We start from the raw sequence: 18926 nt of genomic DNA, 5'->3' as shown, positions 1-18926 counted from the left end.
AGGATAGGATAGGATAGGATAGGATAGGATAGGATAGGATAGAATAGAATAGAATAGAATAGAATAGAATAGAATAGAATAGAATAGAATAGAATAGAATAGAATAGAATAGAATAGAATAGAATAGAATAGAATAGAATAGAATAGAATAGAATAGAATAGAATAGAATAGAATAGTTCTGGTTGGAAGGGATCAAGTCCCACTGCCAGCCTACTGCCGAAGCTGAAGCACAGCCCCCTCTCTAGGAGGCCTGTTCCTGTGTCTGACAGCCAGGAAAGTTTTCCCCAACTGTGCTGGGTCTGGCTGGGATGCAGTCACCTTTCCCTGCAGCAGCCCCCCGAGCGCTGTGCTCTGCACGGGTAGCTGGAGCAGCGCTGGTATCACAGCGGTGTTGTGCCTGATGCTGAGCAGTGCTGGCACCGCAGCAGGACGCCCTGCGACCCCCCAGAGGCAGCAGGCTGGGGGTGGGCAAGAGGGGAGGAAGGAACATCAGCAGGACAGCTGCCCTAAACCCACCAAAGGGATGTTCCATACCATGTGGGGTCACACTCAGCAGTAAGAGGTGGAAAAAGGAAGCAGAGGGGAGGGGAGGGCTCTTGTGAAAACATCTGTCCTCCCGAACAACGGCTACGTGCCTTGGGGCCCTGCTTCGAGGATGTGGTCAAGCATCAGTCGTTGGTGGGAAACAGAGAAATTTCTTTCCTCTGTGTTTCCACATGGCCTTTGTTTTTCTTTCTTTTTTTCCCCTTTTTCCACTTTCCTTTTCCCTTTCGTTAAATTATTTAATTAATAATATTTTTCCCTTGATAATTATTTTTACTTTAATTAAATTGTCCTTATCTCAACCTGTGAGTTGTTTCTTTCCTTTTCTTCTTCCCCTCCTCTCCTGAGGAGGGGCAGTGAGTGCAATAGTGGTGGTGTTCAGCTGCCTACCACAGTAAAACCACCACACTGCCGCCTGGTCCGAGCATCCCCCGGGGAAGGTGAGCGCCTCCCCTCGCTGCTTCCCCTCTGTAGGGAGCAGTGAGGGCACCCCTCAACCTCCAGCTCTCCAAACCAGACCTACCCAGTGTCCTCAGCCTCTCCTCGCAGGACATGCCCTCCAGCCCTCCAGCCAGCTTTGTTGCCCTCCTCTGAACACGGTCAGGTAACTTAAAATCCTTTTTACATCATGGTGCTCACCCCAGGGCCCAGGGTAATGCAGCTCATGGGGAAGGGCTCAGGTCCTCAGACACAGCTCTGAACCAGGAGCTTTTCCTCCACGCATACCCTAACCAGGAGGTATTTTGAGTTTATTTGCTGTGAATTGGGGCACACTGGAAGCTCCAAGTCAGGTCCCACCCACGTCTTGTCTCTGGAGCAGCTGGTGCTGCCGGGGAGCGCCTGGGGTTTCCTGATGTATGGCTTCAGGAGGGAAATTAATGACACCCCGTGATTTTTAACTGTGGGGTGTCTCCTGTGCAGTGAGATGTGCCCCTGCCACGAGCTGCCAATAGAAGACACGGGGTCGGCAACTGCTGCTCCATCACACGTCCCAGCCCCAGCACAGCCCCCAGCTCCAGCACACTTTTCCCTGCTTTCCCTGCTCAGAGGAGGATCAGTCTGCATGCTCGCTAATCCGTCCTGCAGGAGCTGTCCACTCCCCATCTCCCTCTTCTCCCCCTGCCTCCCAGCTTCAGTGGGACAGAAACAGCGCCCAGGTGCAGGGAGCTGGGAAACGTGGACGTGCCAACAGGGCTGGGGGGTGAAATTCAATTTTCAAGACGAAATTCATTGTAAAGAGGGCTGTGACCTGAGCAGGAGCTTCTCAAAGGGCTGGGGGTGAGGTGTGAGGGGCTTGGCAGAGCCGGGACACCAGGAGCAGCAGCCGGGGTGATGCCGATGCCCTTTGGGAGCTGCTCCTGGCATCCGTAATTCAGAGGCTGGGACCAAGCTGGCTGCACCAGCCCACTTCCAGGCCCCAAATTCAGGCAGTGCCGGAGGTAGGATCCTCCCTGCAGCAGGATCAGGGCCAGGCACCCGCCGTGCCCTCGGTGTCCTTGAGGAAGAGGAGGGCGTCGGGAGCCTGCGGGCAGCGCTGCGGGGCTCGGGCTCGGCCTCTGCCCGCAGCCGGAGCTTGCCCGAGCCCCCCGGGGTCCCCAGGAGCTGCCAGCGCGATGCCGGCGTGCAGCAGAAATCCCACCCGTGCCCTGTCCCTGTCCCCACTGTCCCCACTGTCCCCACTGTCCCCAGTGTCCCCTCCGTCCCCTCGGCCGGTGCCGCCAGATGGCAGTGCCGAGATGAGCTGGGTGCGCTCAGCTCCCGGCCCCGCCGGCCCCGAGGGGATGTCCCCAATGTCCCCATGTCCCTGCCACCACCCCCAGCACCAGGAGGTCTCAGCCCCCGGCTGCGTGGACAGGCAGCGCTCCCCACGCGTGTCACAGCACCGAGGGGGCTTCCCCATGGCACCGCCACCAGCCCGGTGCCACCTGCCTCTTGCTGTCCCCATCCCCAAAGGGCCCCCTTGCTTCTTGTCCCACGGGACAGGGATGCTGCCAGGGATGCTTGGGGTGCTGCCAGCCCCCCTGTGCCAGAAACCCCCAGACCACTCCCGGTGCTCAGCAGGGCTGGGAGCAGCCTGGCCCCGAACAAATTCCCCTCCTTCCTCCCCAGCACTCGAGGCACCAGGCTCAGGGGGTGATTTTCCACCTGCACGGGGGGATTTAGGGGCTGGGGGTGGCACCAGAGCAGCCGCAGAGGGACCGGGCTCTGCTCCAGGGATATCCTCCGGGGGGGGGGACCCGGGTGGAAAACAAATGTCCTCATGTGACAGTAACTGGGACAATACCAGCTTAGCCGTGGGCGCAGCCAGAAGGGTTCCTGCTGAGCCTGAGCGATGCTATTCACGGATAAACCTACATTACAGTAATTAATAATAATTAATAATCGAGTCCGTATTTGGAACAAAAAGCTCAACCCATCAAACACCTTCCCTCCAGAGCATTGTCTAGCAGAGGTGTGACACAAGCAGGGTCATTTTGGGGAGACAGGGGTTGATGCCCATGTCCCTGGGGCTCCCTGGGAGCTGGCCCCACTCCTTGATGAGGTTTTGGGGCACCCAGAACCCTTCCCCAGACCCCTCAGGTCACCACCAAGCACATCACAGCCTCATAGTTTGGGTGTTTCAGGGAAGTGCTCGAGACCTCAGGGTGCTGCTCATCCACATGGGGAGGTGAAGGGGTTCCCAGATCCCCCCTGCCCTTCCTGGGGCCAGGCAAGGAGGAGAAGAACGAGGCTGCCCCTTGCCCCCCCAGTGAGGTGTCTCGTTCCTGCTGCCCCTCTTGGTGGCTTCCAGGAGGGGACAAGCACAAAGCCAGCCTGGGATGGGAAAGGATAAATGCCAAAGTCCTGAGATTGAAGCATCTCCCCCCTTGCCTAAGGACACTGTTGAATCGGGGAATTAGTTTTGTGCTAAGCTCTTCTGTAATGAACAGACACGGGACTGGGGATGGGTGATTGCAGGGCCTTTAATTACGGGCAGAGGCAGCGTGCTCAGCGTCACGGGAGCAGGGATTCAAACCCAGTGGATAAAAAAGGAAGGGTTGGGCAGCGGGGCTGTTTGCTGGGAGATGGCTCTCATCAGGAATGATTTTGGGGTGGCCACCGCCAAGCTGCAAAGCCTTCTGCACCTGAGCTCCTGCTTTCTCTCTTGTGTTGACCATGACCCTCCCATCCTGCAGCCCACAGCCCTCAACAGAAACCCGCAGCCAAGCACACCTTCAGCAGCCTGGACCCTCCTTGAGGCCCTTCTGCCAATTTGGGATGCCATAAGGGCCAGCGGGGCTGCCACGGCTGCTGCTTTCCATAAGAAAAGCCCCAGACCACCACCAAGCCTAGTGCTCATCATCCAACGGGCTGCGATCCTCTCCCCAAAGCTTCTCCCAGCCAGGAAAGCAAAGAACCAAGAGTTTCTGGCCACCCTCTGCCCTTGAGGCTTGATTCAGCTCGTGCTCGCAGGCAGGGCTCCCAGCTTCCTTCGCATTTCCCTGCCAAGTCGGGACGGAGGCCGTTTGTCCTCACTGCAGTGGCCAGATGCGGGGCCGGTGATGGATGGGAGCATCGTGTAGGAGCTTCTGCACTGTCACAGCGACTGCTGGCTCTCCCACGGGGTGGAAAATTTTGGGAAGTTATGCTCCACAATCAGCTAAATTGCATCTCCAAGTCCCCAGGATCCAAATCGATAGAGGTAGAGGGGCAGGGAGGTGGGGGAGCAGGCAGTGGGGTGAGGGCGCAACCTGGAGGTGCCCGTGCTCCACCTGGCAGGAGGACGTGGTTCTTTTTTTGCAGCTATAACTCCATTTTTGAGACATTTTCAGCTCCTGCCAGCCCCAGCTCACCCCACATCCAGGTCCGAGCATTGCTTTCCCAGGATGTCTTCCCAAAATCTGGAACAGATCCCCCCAGCTCTCCATGTGCATTTCCCACCCCAGCACATGGGGCTGTGTGCACCACGACAGGCTGGTCCCACAGGCAATGGGGTGTCCCCAGTGCCACCAGGAGTCCCAGCAAACGTGGCCCAGACAGGGCATGCAGGGGGTGTGCAGAAGCCTGTGAAAAGCTGTGCACGCCATGAGCTATTTCCTACCCTGCTCATTTTCAGATTTAATGATTATTCCTTTTGGAGAAATGTCTAATGAGCCATGGGGATCCAATTAGATTTCTCTAGTCAGCATTTTGCCTCATTCCTTTCTGTTTAAAGGAAGAAGAAGGAAAAAGAAAAAAGAAAAAAAAAAAAAAAAAACAGCAGCACCAACGTGGAGACAATTAGATCAGTGTCTTCTTAACGAGTCCGTGGCTCCGGTGGAAGCAGCTGTCTGGCAGCAGAGGCAGAAACCAGGCTGCACCCACGCACAAGGGTGCTGAGGGGCTGCTCCACCCCACATCCACCCCTCTGCAGGCCCCACAACATCCCCACATCTTCTTTCCATGGCACAGGACATCAGCGAACCCATGGGTGCCACAGAGCTTGGCTTCACTGCCTGCACCGTGCGTTTTGCACAGCACCCACATGCATGCCCAGAGCCACATGGGGTTTTTTCTAAGCACAGCAGTGAGCTGGGGCTTTGTGCTGTGGTTCTGCTGGCAGGAGCAGGGCTGATGACAAACTCCAGCCACTCCCCATCCTAAAATGCCCCAGTGTTGATGGGTGTACCCCAGGAGACACCGAGCAGGACAGAAATGGTGATGCTGGGACAAGGAGAGCTGTGAGACCCCACGACATCCATCAAAGCAAGCAGTGCCATGATGCTCACCATTTATGGGGACAGGGGACAAGAAGACAAGGTGAGCACTGCCACCACCCAGACCCCGCACACTCCCGGCACCAGCTGAGGCTGCAGAAGCGCTGCCGAGCCCCACGTGCCCAGCCGAGCAGATTTTCCTTGCTGCCTGGGCTATATTTAGCTCCCTGTAAAAGGGGTTAGCGAGCAGCGCTGAAGCCGGTGGCACAGCTAGGAATGTCAATGGAAGAGCAGCCAGGGATAAAAAAAGCCCAAGCCGGGCTCTGGGAGCTTTGCACAAATCCCTGCCGCAGTGGGAAGAGGAGGAGGAGGAGGAGAGGAAGAGGAAGAAGAGGAGGAGGAGGAGGAAGCACCATGCCCCACACAGGTGGCACTCCGCGATGGCCACTCGCTGTTCCCATGCTCGGCAATTCCGGTGATTTCGGCCGGTTTGCTGACCTGGCAGTTCCAGTAACTGGAAGTTACTAGAGCACGAACAACAGACTTTAGCTCTTTTTGCCCATTAAGACATCTTTTCAGATGCTTCATTTATGCTCTGTTAACTCATGCACACCTTTTTTTTTTTTTTTTTCCCCAGACTCTCCTTGCTGCCCTGGGCTGCCCTCCTAGAGCGAAACCTGGGCAGCCTCAGCGGAGCGACTGACTCAGCCCAGGGGTGAGCTCAGCTCAGGAATAACCTTTCCTCTACATCGCCCATGTACCCTGCAAGAAATCAGGGCCTAAACAGGGCTGGAAAATACGAGGAGAGGTCTGACAGAGGAATAGCAAAGTGCTGCTCTCCCTCCGAGGTGACTTTTGGCCCAGATCAGACCTGCAGGAAAACAAACCCACTGCTTCCCTGCCTGCCTCTGCCTTGTTACCTCCATCCCTCCCCAGGGGGGACCAGCAGAGGGGTGATGGCTCAGATCAAACACTCCTGAGCCCATTTCCACCCTCTTCTGGGCCTTTCTCCTTGGGAGCAAATATAATTTAGGGTGGGTGGCAGATGGGGAACTGTCTGACCCCATCCTCGCTGGCTTCGCTCCCCTGATGGACAAAGAAGGGTCTCTCGGGGGCATCAGTGTTGTGTTTCAGGTACCCCCACCAGTGATGCTCACCCTGCCTGTAGGGCTCTGAGCTGGAGGTCTTGCTGCTCACCACAGGACCCAACTGCGCCCTCACCCCACTTCTATCCCTGCTGTCCCTTTACCTCTGCACTGCCTCAGTTTACCCAGATCCCTTGGCCTGGCCATCCTCAGGGGCCCGCAGTGGCAGGGGGGTGGAAATGGGGGCAGCGCTGTAGCTCTCCCCCAGCTCCAGGGCAGAGCATCCCTTGGGGGCACCCAGAAGGGAAAGCCACCCTTGGGTGCTCCAGTGGGGCCTGCGAACCTCTCCAAAACAGGAGTTCCTGAGCATGCAGAGAGCTGGAGTGGGAGACAGGACCATATCCCCCTGCTCACGCCCCAGCGCAGCTCCCTTCCAGCCCTCCCCAGATAGGAGGCTTCCCCCAGTGTCCCCTCCCAGTCCCCTCAGTGCCCCCTCCCCGCTCCGACTGGTTTCCCGGGGCAGGGGGGTGGCAGCCGCCCCCCTCTCCCTGCGACAGCCGCTGTCACAGCCATCAGGTGCCAGGATAAACATCGCCTCCCGCCGATGCCTGGCCCGAGACTGTTCCAGCAAGGGGAGACAGTCAAGGAGAAAGCAGAGCGTGAGCAGCTAAAAATAGCTAAAAACAGCGGCTGGCGAAGGCTCCCTCCCTGCTGGCAGCGCGGGAGCCGTGCGTCGCCCGTCACCGTGCCCGAGTGGCAGGGCAGGGTGTCCCTGGGCGACCCCAGCACCGCGGGGCACAGCAAATTTGCCTTGCTGGTGGCTGCAGAGCCTGGGAAAGCATCACTGGTGAGCACCCCGTGCTCCTGCAGCCGGGCCCTGCTGAGCCCCAGGGTTGTGAGCCCCGCTCAGGACTGAGCTCCCCAGCTCTGGGGGTTCCCCAAGAGCCCGGAGGGGACATTTGGGGCCCGGGGAGGCGTTTTGCTGCTCCTACCTGCAAATGCGGATTTCTTTGAACCCTCTCTCCTCCCTCACCCCTCTGGCCCAGATGGGGGGGCCGGGTGGGGAGCCCACATCGCCGCCCCCCCCCGCAGCCCTGCTGCTCCCCAGCCCCACGCGGGTGCCCCAGGAGGGTTCAGCGGCTGGACCCACTGTCCCCAAACCTGGCCCCACACCCCAGGGAGGTGCAGCCGCCTCACTGCCCGTCCTCACAAAGGTTCTGCTCCTGGAAACGGGTCTGGGCTGAAAGGAAAGCACCGAGAGGCAGGGGACGGGGGCATCAGCGCCTTCCTTGCCCCCCCCCCGCCTTGACCCGGGGTCGAGGCGACCTCTTTTGTCCCCAGCGCTGCCGCCAAGCACCCGCTTCAGGCATAATGGGGCTTTCACCCCTTTTTTTCCCAGCGGGGTGCCCGGGGGGGACAAGGGGGGGCTGGCACCCGACCCCTTCCCTTCCCGGGGGTGCAGAGCAGGATGCGCCCAGCGCCGGCGCCGGCATCCCCGGGAGGGCAGCGACCAAGCGCGGGGCCAGCCGGGGGTGGGCTTCGGGGGGGCCCCGGCTCGAGGGGGGGGGCCCCGTCCCCTCCAACCCCTCCTCCGAGCCTGCCCGAGGCCGGGGGGGTCCCGGCGGGGCCGCGGCAGCCGCGGGGAGGAGGCGGGGGGGGGGCGGCGGGGGGAGGGCGGGGCGGCGGGGGGGGCCCGGTGCGTGGCGGCCCCCCCGTGCCGCGCGTGGGCCGTGCGGGAGGCGGCGGCGGCGGCGGGGACCCGCGGCATTGTGCGGGCGGCTCCGCGCCCTGCGCCCCGGGGGGGCTGGGGCGGCCCCTCGGCACCGGCACCGGCACCGGCAGCAGCACCGGCAGCGGTGTCCAGCACCGGGAGCAGCACCGGGAGCAGCTCCAAGCAGCAGGACCCACACCGGTACCGGCACCGCCATCGGAACCAGTCCTGACAGCAGCATCAGCACCGGCACCAGCAGCCACACCGGTACCAGCATCAGCATCGACACCGGCGTCAGCACCTAGATCAGCACCGGCATCACCATCAGCATCAGTATTAACACCGGCATCACCGGCAGCACCAGCATCAGCACCAGTATCACCATCAGCACCAGTATCACCATCAGCACCAGTATCACCACCTGCACCAGCATCACCATCACCACCAGTATCAACCCCAACACCAGTACCGACACCGCTGCCGGATCCTGCACGGCCCAGGTGAGCAGCAGATGGGTGCTGGGTGTGGGTGCTGTGGGTGCAAGGAGGCCCCGAGCCCAGGCTGGGTGCTGGCCCCTCCGTGGCAGCAGAGCAGGGCCCTGAGAGGAAGGAGAGGGGGGTGCTCAGGGCATGGTGGTGCTCTAGGGGTTGGGGGGATGAAAGTTGGCAGCAGGCTGTGGTGCTGAACAGGGCTTGGTGGTGTCACTCAGGGGTCCGGTGGTGTCCCCCATCCTGCCCGGAGGCTGGTGGCTCTGGGGTGGCTCTGGGTGAGCCACGGTCAGGCGCTGAGCACGGTTCATCCATCCCGGGGCAGCACCTCGGGCCCATCGTGGCCCCATCACCCCCAGCTCCCTCCTCCTTGGCAGGTCCCGGGCTCACTGCCATCCCCTCCACCCCGCTCCATCCTCACCTCAGGTACCTCCAAGCCCCTTCCAAGCACCCCTGCACCCAGGCTGAGAGCAGGTTCCCCCCTCGGGGATGGGGAGCTGGGGGAGCGCAGGCAGCGGGAGTGCTGGGACAGCAGGCACGGGCTGAGCACCGCTCCCCTGCTCATCCCACACCTTCCCCTGGCCATCAAGGCATCCCCTCGGGACCGAGGGGTTTCCCCAGGGACAACCCCTCCTTGCTGCCTTCAGGGCAGCACTTTGGCAGGTTGCCCCCGTGACTGCTTGGATCGGGTCCCTTTGGCCCCCGGAGCTGGCTCCTGTCCCTTGGCTGGTGGCAGTGCCACCGAGGGGGCGGCAGGGGCAGGATGGCTGCTTTGGCTGTCCCCTGCCCCACCAAGGACTCACAGCCTGTGACCTTGGGGCTGTCCGCTGAGCGACACCTCAGCCCTTGCTGTCACAGGGGTGCCCTCCCTGCCCCAATTTGGGGTCCTCGGGAGGTGGCAGGGACACGGGGATGCTCAGGGGAGCGGTGGGAGGTGGCAGCACATCCCCTGCTGCAGGAGCCCAATGTCCTGGTACCCATGGCCGCAGCCACCACTGCAGGACAGGGCACTTTGGGCTGTGGGGTGCTGCCCTTGGTGCTGCCCTGCCTCCACACACACGGTGAAGGACGTCCCATGGTGTCACTGGGACGGGGACAGGGTCCACCACCCGCTCTGACCTTGGCTCCTGGTGCCCGTGTCCCTCAGGCAGGTGGCTCGGGCTCAGCCAAGTCACAGCTGCTCCGGCTCCGCTCCATCACCGCTGACAGCATGGGGCTGAGGATTTCAAACCATGCCTTTGATCCCAGATCTCTCCCCTCCCTGGCTTTCAATCCCTTCCCTGCCAGCTCCCGGGGCCGGGCAGGCAGCGCTGGGGATGGCTCATGCAGCGGGGAATCCCAGAGATGCTCCCTGCACCCACGTAGGGGGAAGCATCCACAGGCTCAGCCCACCTCCGTGTGATGTCTTCCTCTCCCTTCCCACCCAAAAGAAGCCAAATCCGTCCCCCCGAGGGGATGCTGCCCAGGAACGTGACACATAGGACCCCTGGGATGGTTTCTACCTTCCTTCTTGGGTGAGTTGTGTTGGGAAGGAGAAATCCTGCCAGCTGCCGGGGAGCGGGTGGGCGCACAGCCACAGGGCTGACACGCACAATGGGGTCCCCAGGAAGCCACAGGTCCCAGCTGCAGCCCGCGGCCCCACAAGCCGTCAGCTGGCTGTGCTCCCCAAAGTGCCCCAAATCCAGGCTCCTGCACGTGCTCTGCTGCTTTGGCACAGCCGAGGAGCCCGCTCCCAGTTCCCAAAGCACCCAGCTGAGCAGCAGCACCCGTGGGCTGAGCGGGGCTCCCCATGGGGTGATCAGCCCAGCTGGGCCGGGAGCTGGAGTGTTTTTGGAAGCAGGGTCCCCAAAAGTGTCTCTGGATTCAGCAGATCTGGGGATCTGAAGGAAGGGGATCCTGCGGGGCGGGGAGACCTGTGTGGGGCTGGGATGGAGGCAGCAAGGCGGGGAGCCCCACGTGCTCCCTGGATGTGGTGCAAGTGTCAGCGTGGTGCTTGGGGATGGAGGCACGGTGCATCACTGCTGGGTGTGCTCACCCCAACCCGGCTGCAGGGAGCAGGGAATGGTCCCCAGCTCCGGGACTGGGAGCACAGTCCCCTCCTGGTGACCACAGCCCGTGGCCAGGGGTGTCCAGCACAGCTCCCTGGGGAGGACCCAGCAGCTGCCAGCCCAGTGGGTGCTGGCAGGGAACAAAACCAGGCTGCAAAGCACCCAACATCTGGGTTACAATGAGCATGGGAACCAGGAGGAGAGGCTGTGAGTGAAAGCAGCATCGGGCTGCAGGAGTGGGGATGGAGAAAGGGGGTTTGCACTGGGAGAGGCTCCGTGTGTCCCCGTCCCCTTGGATCGGGTCCATTGGCTCTGGCAGGAGCAGCTGCTGAAGAGCCATTTGCCAAGGAGGGAGCCTGAAACTGCTAAAGAATGAAACCAATTTAGATGCGGGTGACACGTTTATTATGTAAAATTATAGTTTGTACCGTCGTCAGAGCAGCTAACTAAAGGTTACAGTGGGAGCTGTATTACTGAGGGCTCAATCAATGTAATTACCTCCCATTAGATCACCTTCTTTGCAACTGAGACGTGGTGGAAGGGAAGCTACAGGAAGAAATTCTTGTCCTCACGCTCTGTCCTCCTCCAGACACACGGCTGTGCCAGCAATTAGAGGTCATTAGCTGGTGGGGGTGTAGGCAGGGCTGGTCTCAAGCCCTGAAAGACGTCAGGGGCTGGCAAAGCCCAGGGTGTCCCGGGAGCAGCATCCATCCTTCCCTGGGGTGAGGACATCCCCAGATGCTTTCAGAGCCCAGGAGATTTGGGAATGGCCACTCCTGGCCCTCCTGCTTTTGTGCAGGTGGGGGGGAACCCGCAGAGGACAGGGGGAACCAGGGGTGCTGCAGTCTGATGAATAAACATGATGCCCAGGGGCAAGGAGGCCACTTGGCACCATCAGAATTCATCGATGCAGGGATGTGGTGCCAGTCCTGATAAGGGATGGGGTCAGCATCGTGCCTGGAGGCTGGGGGCAATGATTTCAGCCAGCATAAGCCCACTGAGCCAAAAACCTTTTGAGGTCCCCATCCCCAGCTCCCGAGAGATGGGGCTTGGTGGGGGACAGCACTCAGAGTCCTGGGCTCTGCTTTGTGCCATGGGGCCGGGGGCTCACGTGCTGGGGTGTGTGTGTGCGTCCTCTGTGACTGCATCCCTGGGTGCCCGACTGGGACACACCCAGACAGAGCCGTGCCCTGTCCTATCAATAGTTAGAAATTATTAAGAAGAGCACTTCTGAGGAGGAACCAGGGAGCATCTCTCATTCGGGATCCCCGGTGTTTCCAGGCCAGCGCAGGCACCCTTCATCTCGCAGGGGCTGCTGCTCCTGCGGGAGATGACTCAATTTTATCAATTTATGAACTTCTAGGAAATCCTGGCTCACAGGTGCTCAGCAGGGCTCTGTTGGGATTAAGCTGCTGAGTTCCCCCCAGGCACTTTTCCTGCCCCAGCCTGGTCCAGCCCGGGTCTGCAGGGAATTTCTGCAGCCTTTGGGGGTGGTACTGCCCCATAGTGTAGGGCACAGACATGAACGTATCGGGGTCTGCAGGGCTGGGGGATGCCTCTGTCTCATGAAGGCACCCAGATTCATGTTGGCAGCATCTGGGTTTGCCCTTCAGATGCTCAGGGAAGCTTTGAGTTGGGATGTCGGCGAGCGCACGAGCTGGTCTCACTGTTCCCCTCGAGCAGGACTTGCTCTGATTTGTGTTTTCAGCATTATAAGCAAAAGTGACAGTTTATGCAAACAGCCTGGAATCCTGTCTGGAGAGACTCAGGTTGGATTTTTCCTGGCTTTAATGAGGGCATTAAATAGAGCCGAGCTTCGCTGTCAGCCCCGAGCACAGATCCTGGGACGGAGCCACGGAGCAGCACCACAGCGCTCGCTGCTCCGCGGGACCCGGTGGATTTCGGCAGCACATCACCGCCTGTGCTCACCTCCGGGGTGGCACCCAGGGGTGGCAGAGGATCAGGATGATCAGCCTCCCATCTCGGGGCCCCTCATTCTCCCTGATGGCCCCGTACCGGTTCCAGGTGCCAATACTCCAGCAGCCTCCAGCTGGCAGGTGCACGCGGAGGAAGGTGGAAGATGCCCACGTAACCAGAGTGTGGTTGGGGTGGAGTAATTCAGGACTGCTGAATTAGCAGGGATGGGAGGGAGCATGCAAGGGGTCTGGAGAGGAAGATCCCCTAGATGTGGTCCTGCCTGCCTGCGGGAAGGGAGGGGGAAGGAAGGAGAGGGTTCCCCCAGGTGAAGCAGAGACACTTTGGCGTGCCCAGAACTGGTGGGGGAGGCAAATCCCCCAAATTCAAGCACAAGCAGGAGCCCTGGAGATAAAGGAGAACGGGTCACGCTGCAAGGATGGGTGTAAAATAGCCGGGCAGCTATTTCTCTCATTTTTCTAATTCTCAGGCTGGGCAGCAGTTGGGGTAAGCTCACGGGGCCGTGGCTTGATGCTTTGGGGCCACACTGGGGCAAAGGCACCAGATCACCTCCCCAGAACCCCGGGACCAACTTGCTGTGGGAGACCTCCAGCTCTCCAAATTGCCTCCAGTGTTTAATTATGGCCAGCTGCTGTTCCAGGCTCCAGGGGCTGCTGGGTGGGCTCAGATCAGCCCCGTTGGGTTTTGCCTCCCACTGATTTTCCTGGCCGATGCTCCCGTTCTCTTCTGATACAGGGCAGCTCTGTGCTTCTCAGCTTGCAGCCCTCACTGGTGTTCAATGTTATGGTTAATGAACCCTTCCCATTTTTAATTGTGCTCATCATCTCCTAATAATCTCAACATCGTGGGGTTGTGGTGGATTTTTGGAGGCTCCTGGTGGGCTGCAGCTTTTCCAGCCTTCCGTCCACCAGAGGACACAACGCTGACCCTTTCCTTTGGAGCTAAAGAGTGTGAAAAAACCTCCTCAAAAGGCAACCCAAAAACCTTACATGGCCCAAACCCACACTTCCAGCTTAGTAAATGATCCGTTAACCACTTAGAACTTAAAAAGGAAAATCCTTATGCCTGTGATTAAATGAATCCCTCTTAAGGGCAAAACTCCACAGCCAAGGCTGTGATGCCCTGGACACCCCGGATCATTTATTTTGTGTGCCCTGTGGGGGGGGGGGTTGTGTTTGGCAGCGACACAGCCTGGATAGGATTTGCCCATCCTCTCTGTTTCCCTGTGAGTTTTATGATCCTTGGTGCTTCTCATAAAACTCCAGCACTGCCAGGGATGCTCAAGGTGTTGTGTCCCCGTGCCGTGTCCTCCCTCCACCCCACCCAAGCATCCTCAGTTGCAGCCCATCTCTCAGGGGGATTAAAACCTATTTCTGCACCACCCTCCTCTATCCCATTAGGGGCATTACAGCGTGAACCAGCAGCCCCAGGACCTCCCATGTGACTCCCGAAGCCTTTTAAAATAGAGGCCACACTAAGCCTCACAGAAACATCCCTGCTCAGAGGGGAAATCCCACTGCAGGGCGGAGGCTGGGGTTTATGCAACGTTATTTGCCCTGCAGTGGGGTTAATTCCCTTCCTGTGGGGCTGGGGGAAGCTTTGGGCACGGGGCAGCCGTTGGCACCTTGGACCTTGCTCCTGCAGGAGACACAGCACAGGGCCGGGCAGGATCCAGCCGGGTCCTGAGGGATGTCACGGCACGTTTCTGCAGCGCTGGAGCCAGCGAGAGCCGCGGGGGCTGCCGGGAAGCAGCTTTGATCCAGCCCTGCAGGGCTCCTGTCTGATGGGATGTGCCTGGCTGGGCAGAGAGAGCTGCTGCGTGTGCATGTGTGTGTGTGTGTGTGTGTGAGCAGCATGAGGGCACGTGCACTCGTGTGTGTGCATGCATCTCTGCATGGTGTGCATGCCTGCATGCATCTCTGCATGGGTGTGCAGGTGTACATACATCTCCGTGTGTGCACTGCGTTTGTGTGCATGCGTTTGTGCGTGCGTGTGCATGCTTGTGCACACCCTCACGCTCACACCGCCCCGCTGGCCGGGACGTGAGCAGCCAGGCCCTGTTCCCAAATGGTTGCCAGGGCGACACAGCGGGTGCTCCCGCACTGCCAGGGATGCTCCTGCACCAGCTCGGATGCTGCAGCCGTGTGCCGGGGCTGGAGCAGGGCGCTGCTGGGCTGGCGGCTCCTGCCAGGCAGGGCACGGAGCTGTGGGATGCTTGGTGTGGGGTGAAAGAGGGGAATTTGGCCACGTGTGGTGGGATGAGAAGTGCTGTGAGCCAGAGGTGACACTTCTCTGGTGCTAACAGCTTCTGGCAGCAGCCTTGGTGCTGATGGAGGGGTGCACATGGGTGCCAGGGTGCACCATGCATGCACATACGTGGTCCATGGGGCACCACTCATGCACACATGTGTGCCAGGCATGCACATACATGTGGCACAGTGCTCTGTGCATGCACATTTATGTGCCAGAGGGTTCCATGTGTACAGAGATCCAGCTCAGATCCATATGGACGTGTACATCCGTGTGTATGCATACATACATGCACTCACATCCAGCAGCACAGCCTGAGCGCACACACACACACACACACACACACTTAGACACACGCAGCCACAAGGTGCCATCGGTCGTGCCCATTTGCAGCCCCAGCCCCTGCCTTTATCACACGTGCACCTTGCTCCCGTGCCTCGGTTTCCCCATTTGAAAGGGCCCGGGGTTTCTCGTCTGTCCCTGAGGCAGCGCGGGGCTGGATCCTGCCCCGTGACTCACAGCCCGGGTTAATCATTCACCTTCTCCTCGCCCGCAGCCCGAGCTGGGGTCACTCATCCCGCTTGCTCCCACGGACGAGGGGACCGTGACTCGCCGCCCGCCCCAGAGCCGCTCTGAGGGGCACAGCGGTGAGTTTTCCCCGGGGCAGCAGGGCTGGGGGACAGCAGCAGGGCTCCTGGGCATCGTCTGCTCCCCCCTGGCACAACACTGATTCCAGGGGGAGGGAAATCCTGAACTCACCCCATGATGCAACACCCAAGGGGAACATGGACTGGTGGAGGAGCTGCGGGGAGGGGGACCATGCCCACAAGGTCACCTCCTGTCCCCAGTGCTCGTCTGCAGCCCCAGCCTGCAGAAACCCTTGTGCAAAAGCCCCAAATACTCCTCGGTGCTGAGCAAACCTCCCCAGAGGGCCTGGCAGCGATGTGTGCCAGGCCGGCCAGAGCTGATGTCCCCCAGCTAGCCACCTCGGGGGGGTTCAGAGGGGCTGTCTGCAGCAAGAGCTGCTCCCCGGGGAACACTGGGGGGTTCGTTTTGTGCGTGACCAGGCTGGGGACAGCGCGCCCTTCGCTCCTGGCTGAGCAGCCGGTCCCTCGGTGCCCTCTCTGCCTCCATTGTGGTTGCACCTCCCAGCCAGGTGCCACCTCCCTGTCCCCAGCTCTGTTCCCCATCCCTCCCTCCCTCCCTCCCTCCATACCTCTCTGCCTGCCACCGAGGTCTCCCTGCCCTTTACTCCCCATCTTGCTTTGGTCCCTGTGAGACCTGCAAGAGGAGGGTGCTGGGTGCCACACAGCCTCCCCCCCCGAGCCAGGGGCTCTCGCTCACCCTTTCCTCTGCCTCCCACAGGTTGGAGCAGGGGGGGACCCAGCCCACAGCCCCCATCCCTGTGCAGCCCCTGGGAGCCGCAGGCCGTGGCTCAGAGCAGCACCCAGGGCACCGCGGAGACACAGCCGGGCCAGGCTGGAGGGCGCCCGGTGAGGATGCTGGATGGGGACGTGGTGGGGTGGAGGGTCCCGGACCCCTGAGCATCCCCTTCCCCCGTGATGCTGCAACCAGGGGGGCTTCCCGTGCCCAAATCTGCCAGCTGGGCACTGGGGATGGGGCAGCCCAATGGGGAAGGGCTCGCTGGGTCCCCACCACCCCACGGGGACGCTGAGCGGAGGGGACGGTGTCTCTCCAGGGCTAGCATGACCGAGGTGGAGCCAGTGCTGGACTTCGCATCCTCCGGGAGGACCGGGCGGCGCAATGCCCTGCCCGACATCCTGGGCTCGCCGGTGGGCGTCAGCCCCTCTGACCTGCCCCTCAAGCTGGCCGAGATGTCCCTGAGCGCAGGTGGGTGCCGGCAGGGCTGGGGGTGACGTGGGGGGGACGCAGCAGAGCCGCTCACCGCCCTCCTTCCACCCACCGCAGGCAGCTCCCAGGAGATGCAGTCACCTTCCACGGAGGTGCCCCCGCCGCAGCCCCAAAGCCCCGAGCTGAAGGACACGTCCTAACCCCGCTCGGGGCCGCGTTTCTGACCGCCAGGAGAAGGGAGGCCGTGGAGCACCACCTGGAGCACCAGCCCAGCTTTCCTGGCACGGCCGGAGCCTGGTGGCCCTCCCTGGGCACCATGCGGCCACCGCATCGCCCGAGCCCCACGGGAGAGGAGCCACGCGGGGACCTGTGGGGACCAAGGGAAGCTTCACACCCACGCCGGGCGAGGACGGGGACGTTTGCCCTGCGGGAGGACAGTTTTCTGCCATGGCACGTGCTGAAGCACGCAGAGGGGTTGCGCTGGGGGGGATTTTCTCCTCCTCTCGGCAGCAGCCGTGCCAGGGGGGCTACGCCAGGAGCGTGACGAGCAGCCCGGGGGGGGTTTGTCTGAGTGTGTTGTTCACTGTGATGTTTTGGGTACCACGTCCATGTCCTGTCCTTTTTCCAGTGATCCAAGATCTGGTTTTTTGTTTGTTTTTTGTTTTGTTTTGTTTTTGTTTTTTTACTTTTTTTAATTGAGGATACAGAGGGGGGGCATCAATGGGCTGGAGAACACAGCCCCCCAGCAGCCAGCACCTCGCCAAGGGGTCCCCCGTGGAGCTGGGCACCCCAGGGTGCTCCTTGCCCAGGGGGAGATGGGACCTCGGTTCCTCAGCTGCTTCCGCAAGTCCCGGGCACTGGGAGCCCCTCACAAAGCCATGCTCTGGGAAGGTGACACCCCTGCCATGGGATGTGGGTGATTTTGGAGGGTGTGAGCACAGTGATGCTGTTTTGGGCATCCCCAGCCCCGCTCATCGCCCCGTCCCTCCTGCCAGGGCCACCCGCAGCACAGGGGCCATGCAGCCTGTCCCCAGGGCTGGTGGCACAGCCAGGACAGGCACCCAAAGCTGTTGCTGTGGGACCAGCAAATAAAACCCAAAGCCCAGACCTGCCCAGAGCCAGGGTGGGCAAGGGTTGTGCAGGGTGGGTGGCACCCAGAGCCACCCTGGGTGTCTGTGGGCATGGGTGGGTGCCTGGGGGCACGGGCACCAGCGTGTGTGGGCACCTTTGTGCACCCATGTGTGGGTGTGGGTATGGGCGTGGGTGTCAGTGTGCAATAAGGCATGGGGGCCTCTCTGGGTGGCTGCCCGTGTGTGCACATCCACGTCTCACGATCCCACTGCCTCGAGGGAAGGCTGGGTGCACATGAGGAGCCCAGGGCAGTGCGGATTTGGCACACTGGTGCCCAGGGACAGCATTGAGAGGGGTGGAGCAGGGACAGCCCCCTGCTCTGTTTGTCCCCTCCAGGCCTGTCCCCATCCTGTGGCACCAGGAGCGGGGTGTTCAGAGAGCGCTGAGCCCCATGGGGGGCGGCTGGTCGACTCCCCGAGGACTGGTTTGGGTAATAAACTGTGCGCATTATCCCTTGTAGCCACGTGCTGTGTGTTCTCCCTCCCCACGGGGGCTGCTGTCTGTCCTCCCCAGGGGACAGGGGCTCCCGAGGGCAGGGGCTCCCATTCACAGCCCTCCCCGGGGCCCTTGGGAGGAGGCTGAACTTGAGCCCCCGGCTATTTTTGGGTGTCTGCAGTGACACCTTGGGGCCGGGGAAAGGGACCAAGTGTCCCTGGGTCTCACCCAGACCTGGTCGCTTTGCCCCTGATGCCCATCGCTGCGCAGTGCAGGGGCTTGGGGACACCCAGCATCTCCCACCCAGACCCCAAACCCCGTGGGCAGAAATTGGGCAGGAGGTGCCTGACCCCCCCAGGCTCTGCCTTCACCCTTGATGTGTCCCCGAGGTGTCAGCCACCCCCACGTGGGGAGACCCAGCAGGGGTTTGGCTCTGGGCTGGGGACACTTTGACCCCAGGACCCCCGGGGCTGTCACCTCAGGGCACCGCTGGCAGGGACAGGGTGGCACAGGAGGCTCGTCCCCCCGTGAGCTGTGACAGCCGAGCTCGGCCGGGCGCCCAGTGGGGCAGGGGACACAAAATCCCACTGCCACAGCGATCCCTGGCACGCTGCAACCGGAGCCTGAGGCAGGGGGGCGCGGTGGGGCGTGCCACGGATGTCACCGGCCCCGTGGGAACAGCGAGGCACGAGTGGGGACCCTGTCCTGGGGGGCAGCACCCACGGGGCTGTAGAAATATAGGCATGACCCCATCGGGGCTGGGGCAGATTTGGGGGTCCAAAAGGCGTTAAATAGGAGGTGGGGGGGAAGC

The 18926-nt window shown here is 61.1% G+C and overlaps 1 protein-coding gene and 1 long non-coding RNA gene across 2 annotated transcripts in view; both read left to right on the top strand.

Moving 5' to 3' along the window:
- Positions 1–18926, top strand: part of LOC311423446 — a 249558-nt gene that overhangs the window by 215924 nt on the left and 14708 nt on the right. The window lies entirely within an intron of this gene.
- LOC311423419 (cAMP-dependent protein kinase inhibitor beta-like) lies at positions 8144–17208 on the top strand. Its single transcript, XM_084497355.1, has 5 exons — positions 8144–8516; positions 15294–15384; positions 16103–16230; positions 16437–16588; positions 16667–17208. The coding sequence occupies exons 4-5, from the start codon at positions 16444–16446 to the stop codon at positions 16747–16749; spliced, it is 228 nt and encodes a 75-aa protein (XP_084353481.1). The 5' UTR covers positions 8144–8516; positions 15294–15384; positions 16103–16230; positions 16437–16443; the 3' UTR covers positions 16750–17208.

The sequence above is a fragment of the Aythya ferina genome (genome assembly GCF_964211825.1).
Source record: "Aythya ferina genome assembly, chromosome: 24".
NCBI lineage: Eukaryota > Metazoa > Chordata > Aves > Anseriformes > Anatidae > Aythya > Aythya ferina.
Note: the sequence above shows the minus strand (reverse complement) of the source record. Positions and strands in the feature narration are given on the sequence as shown.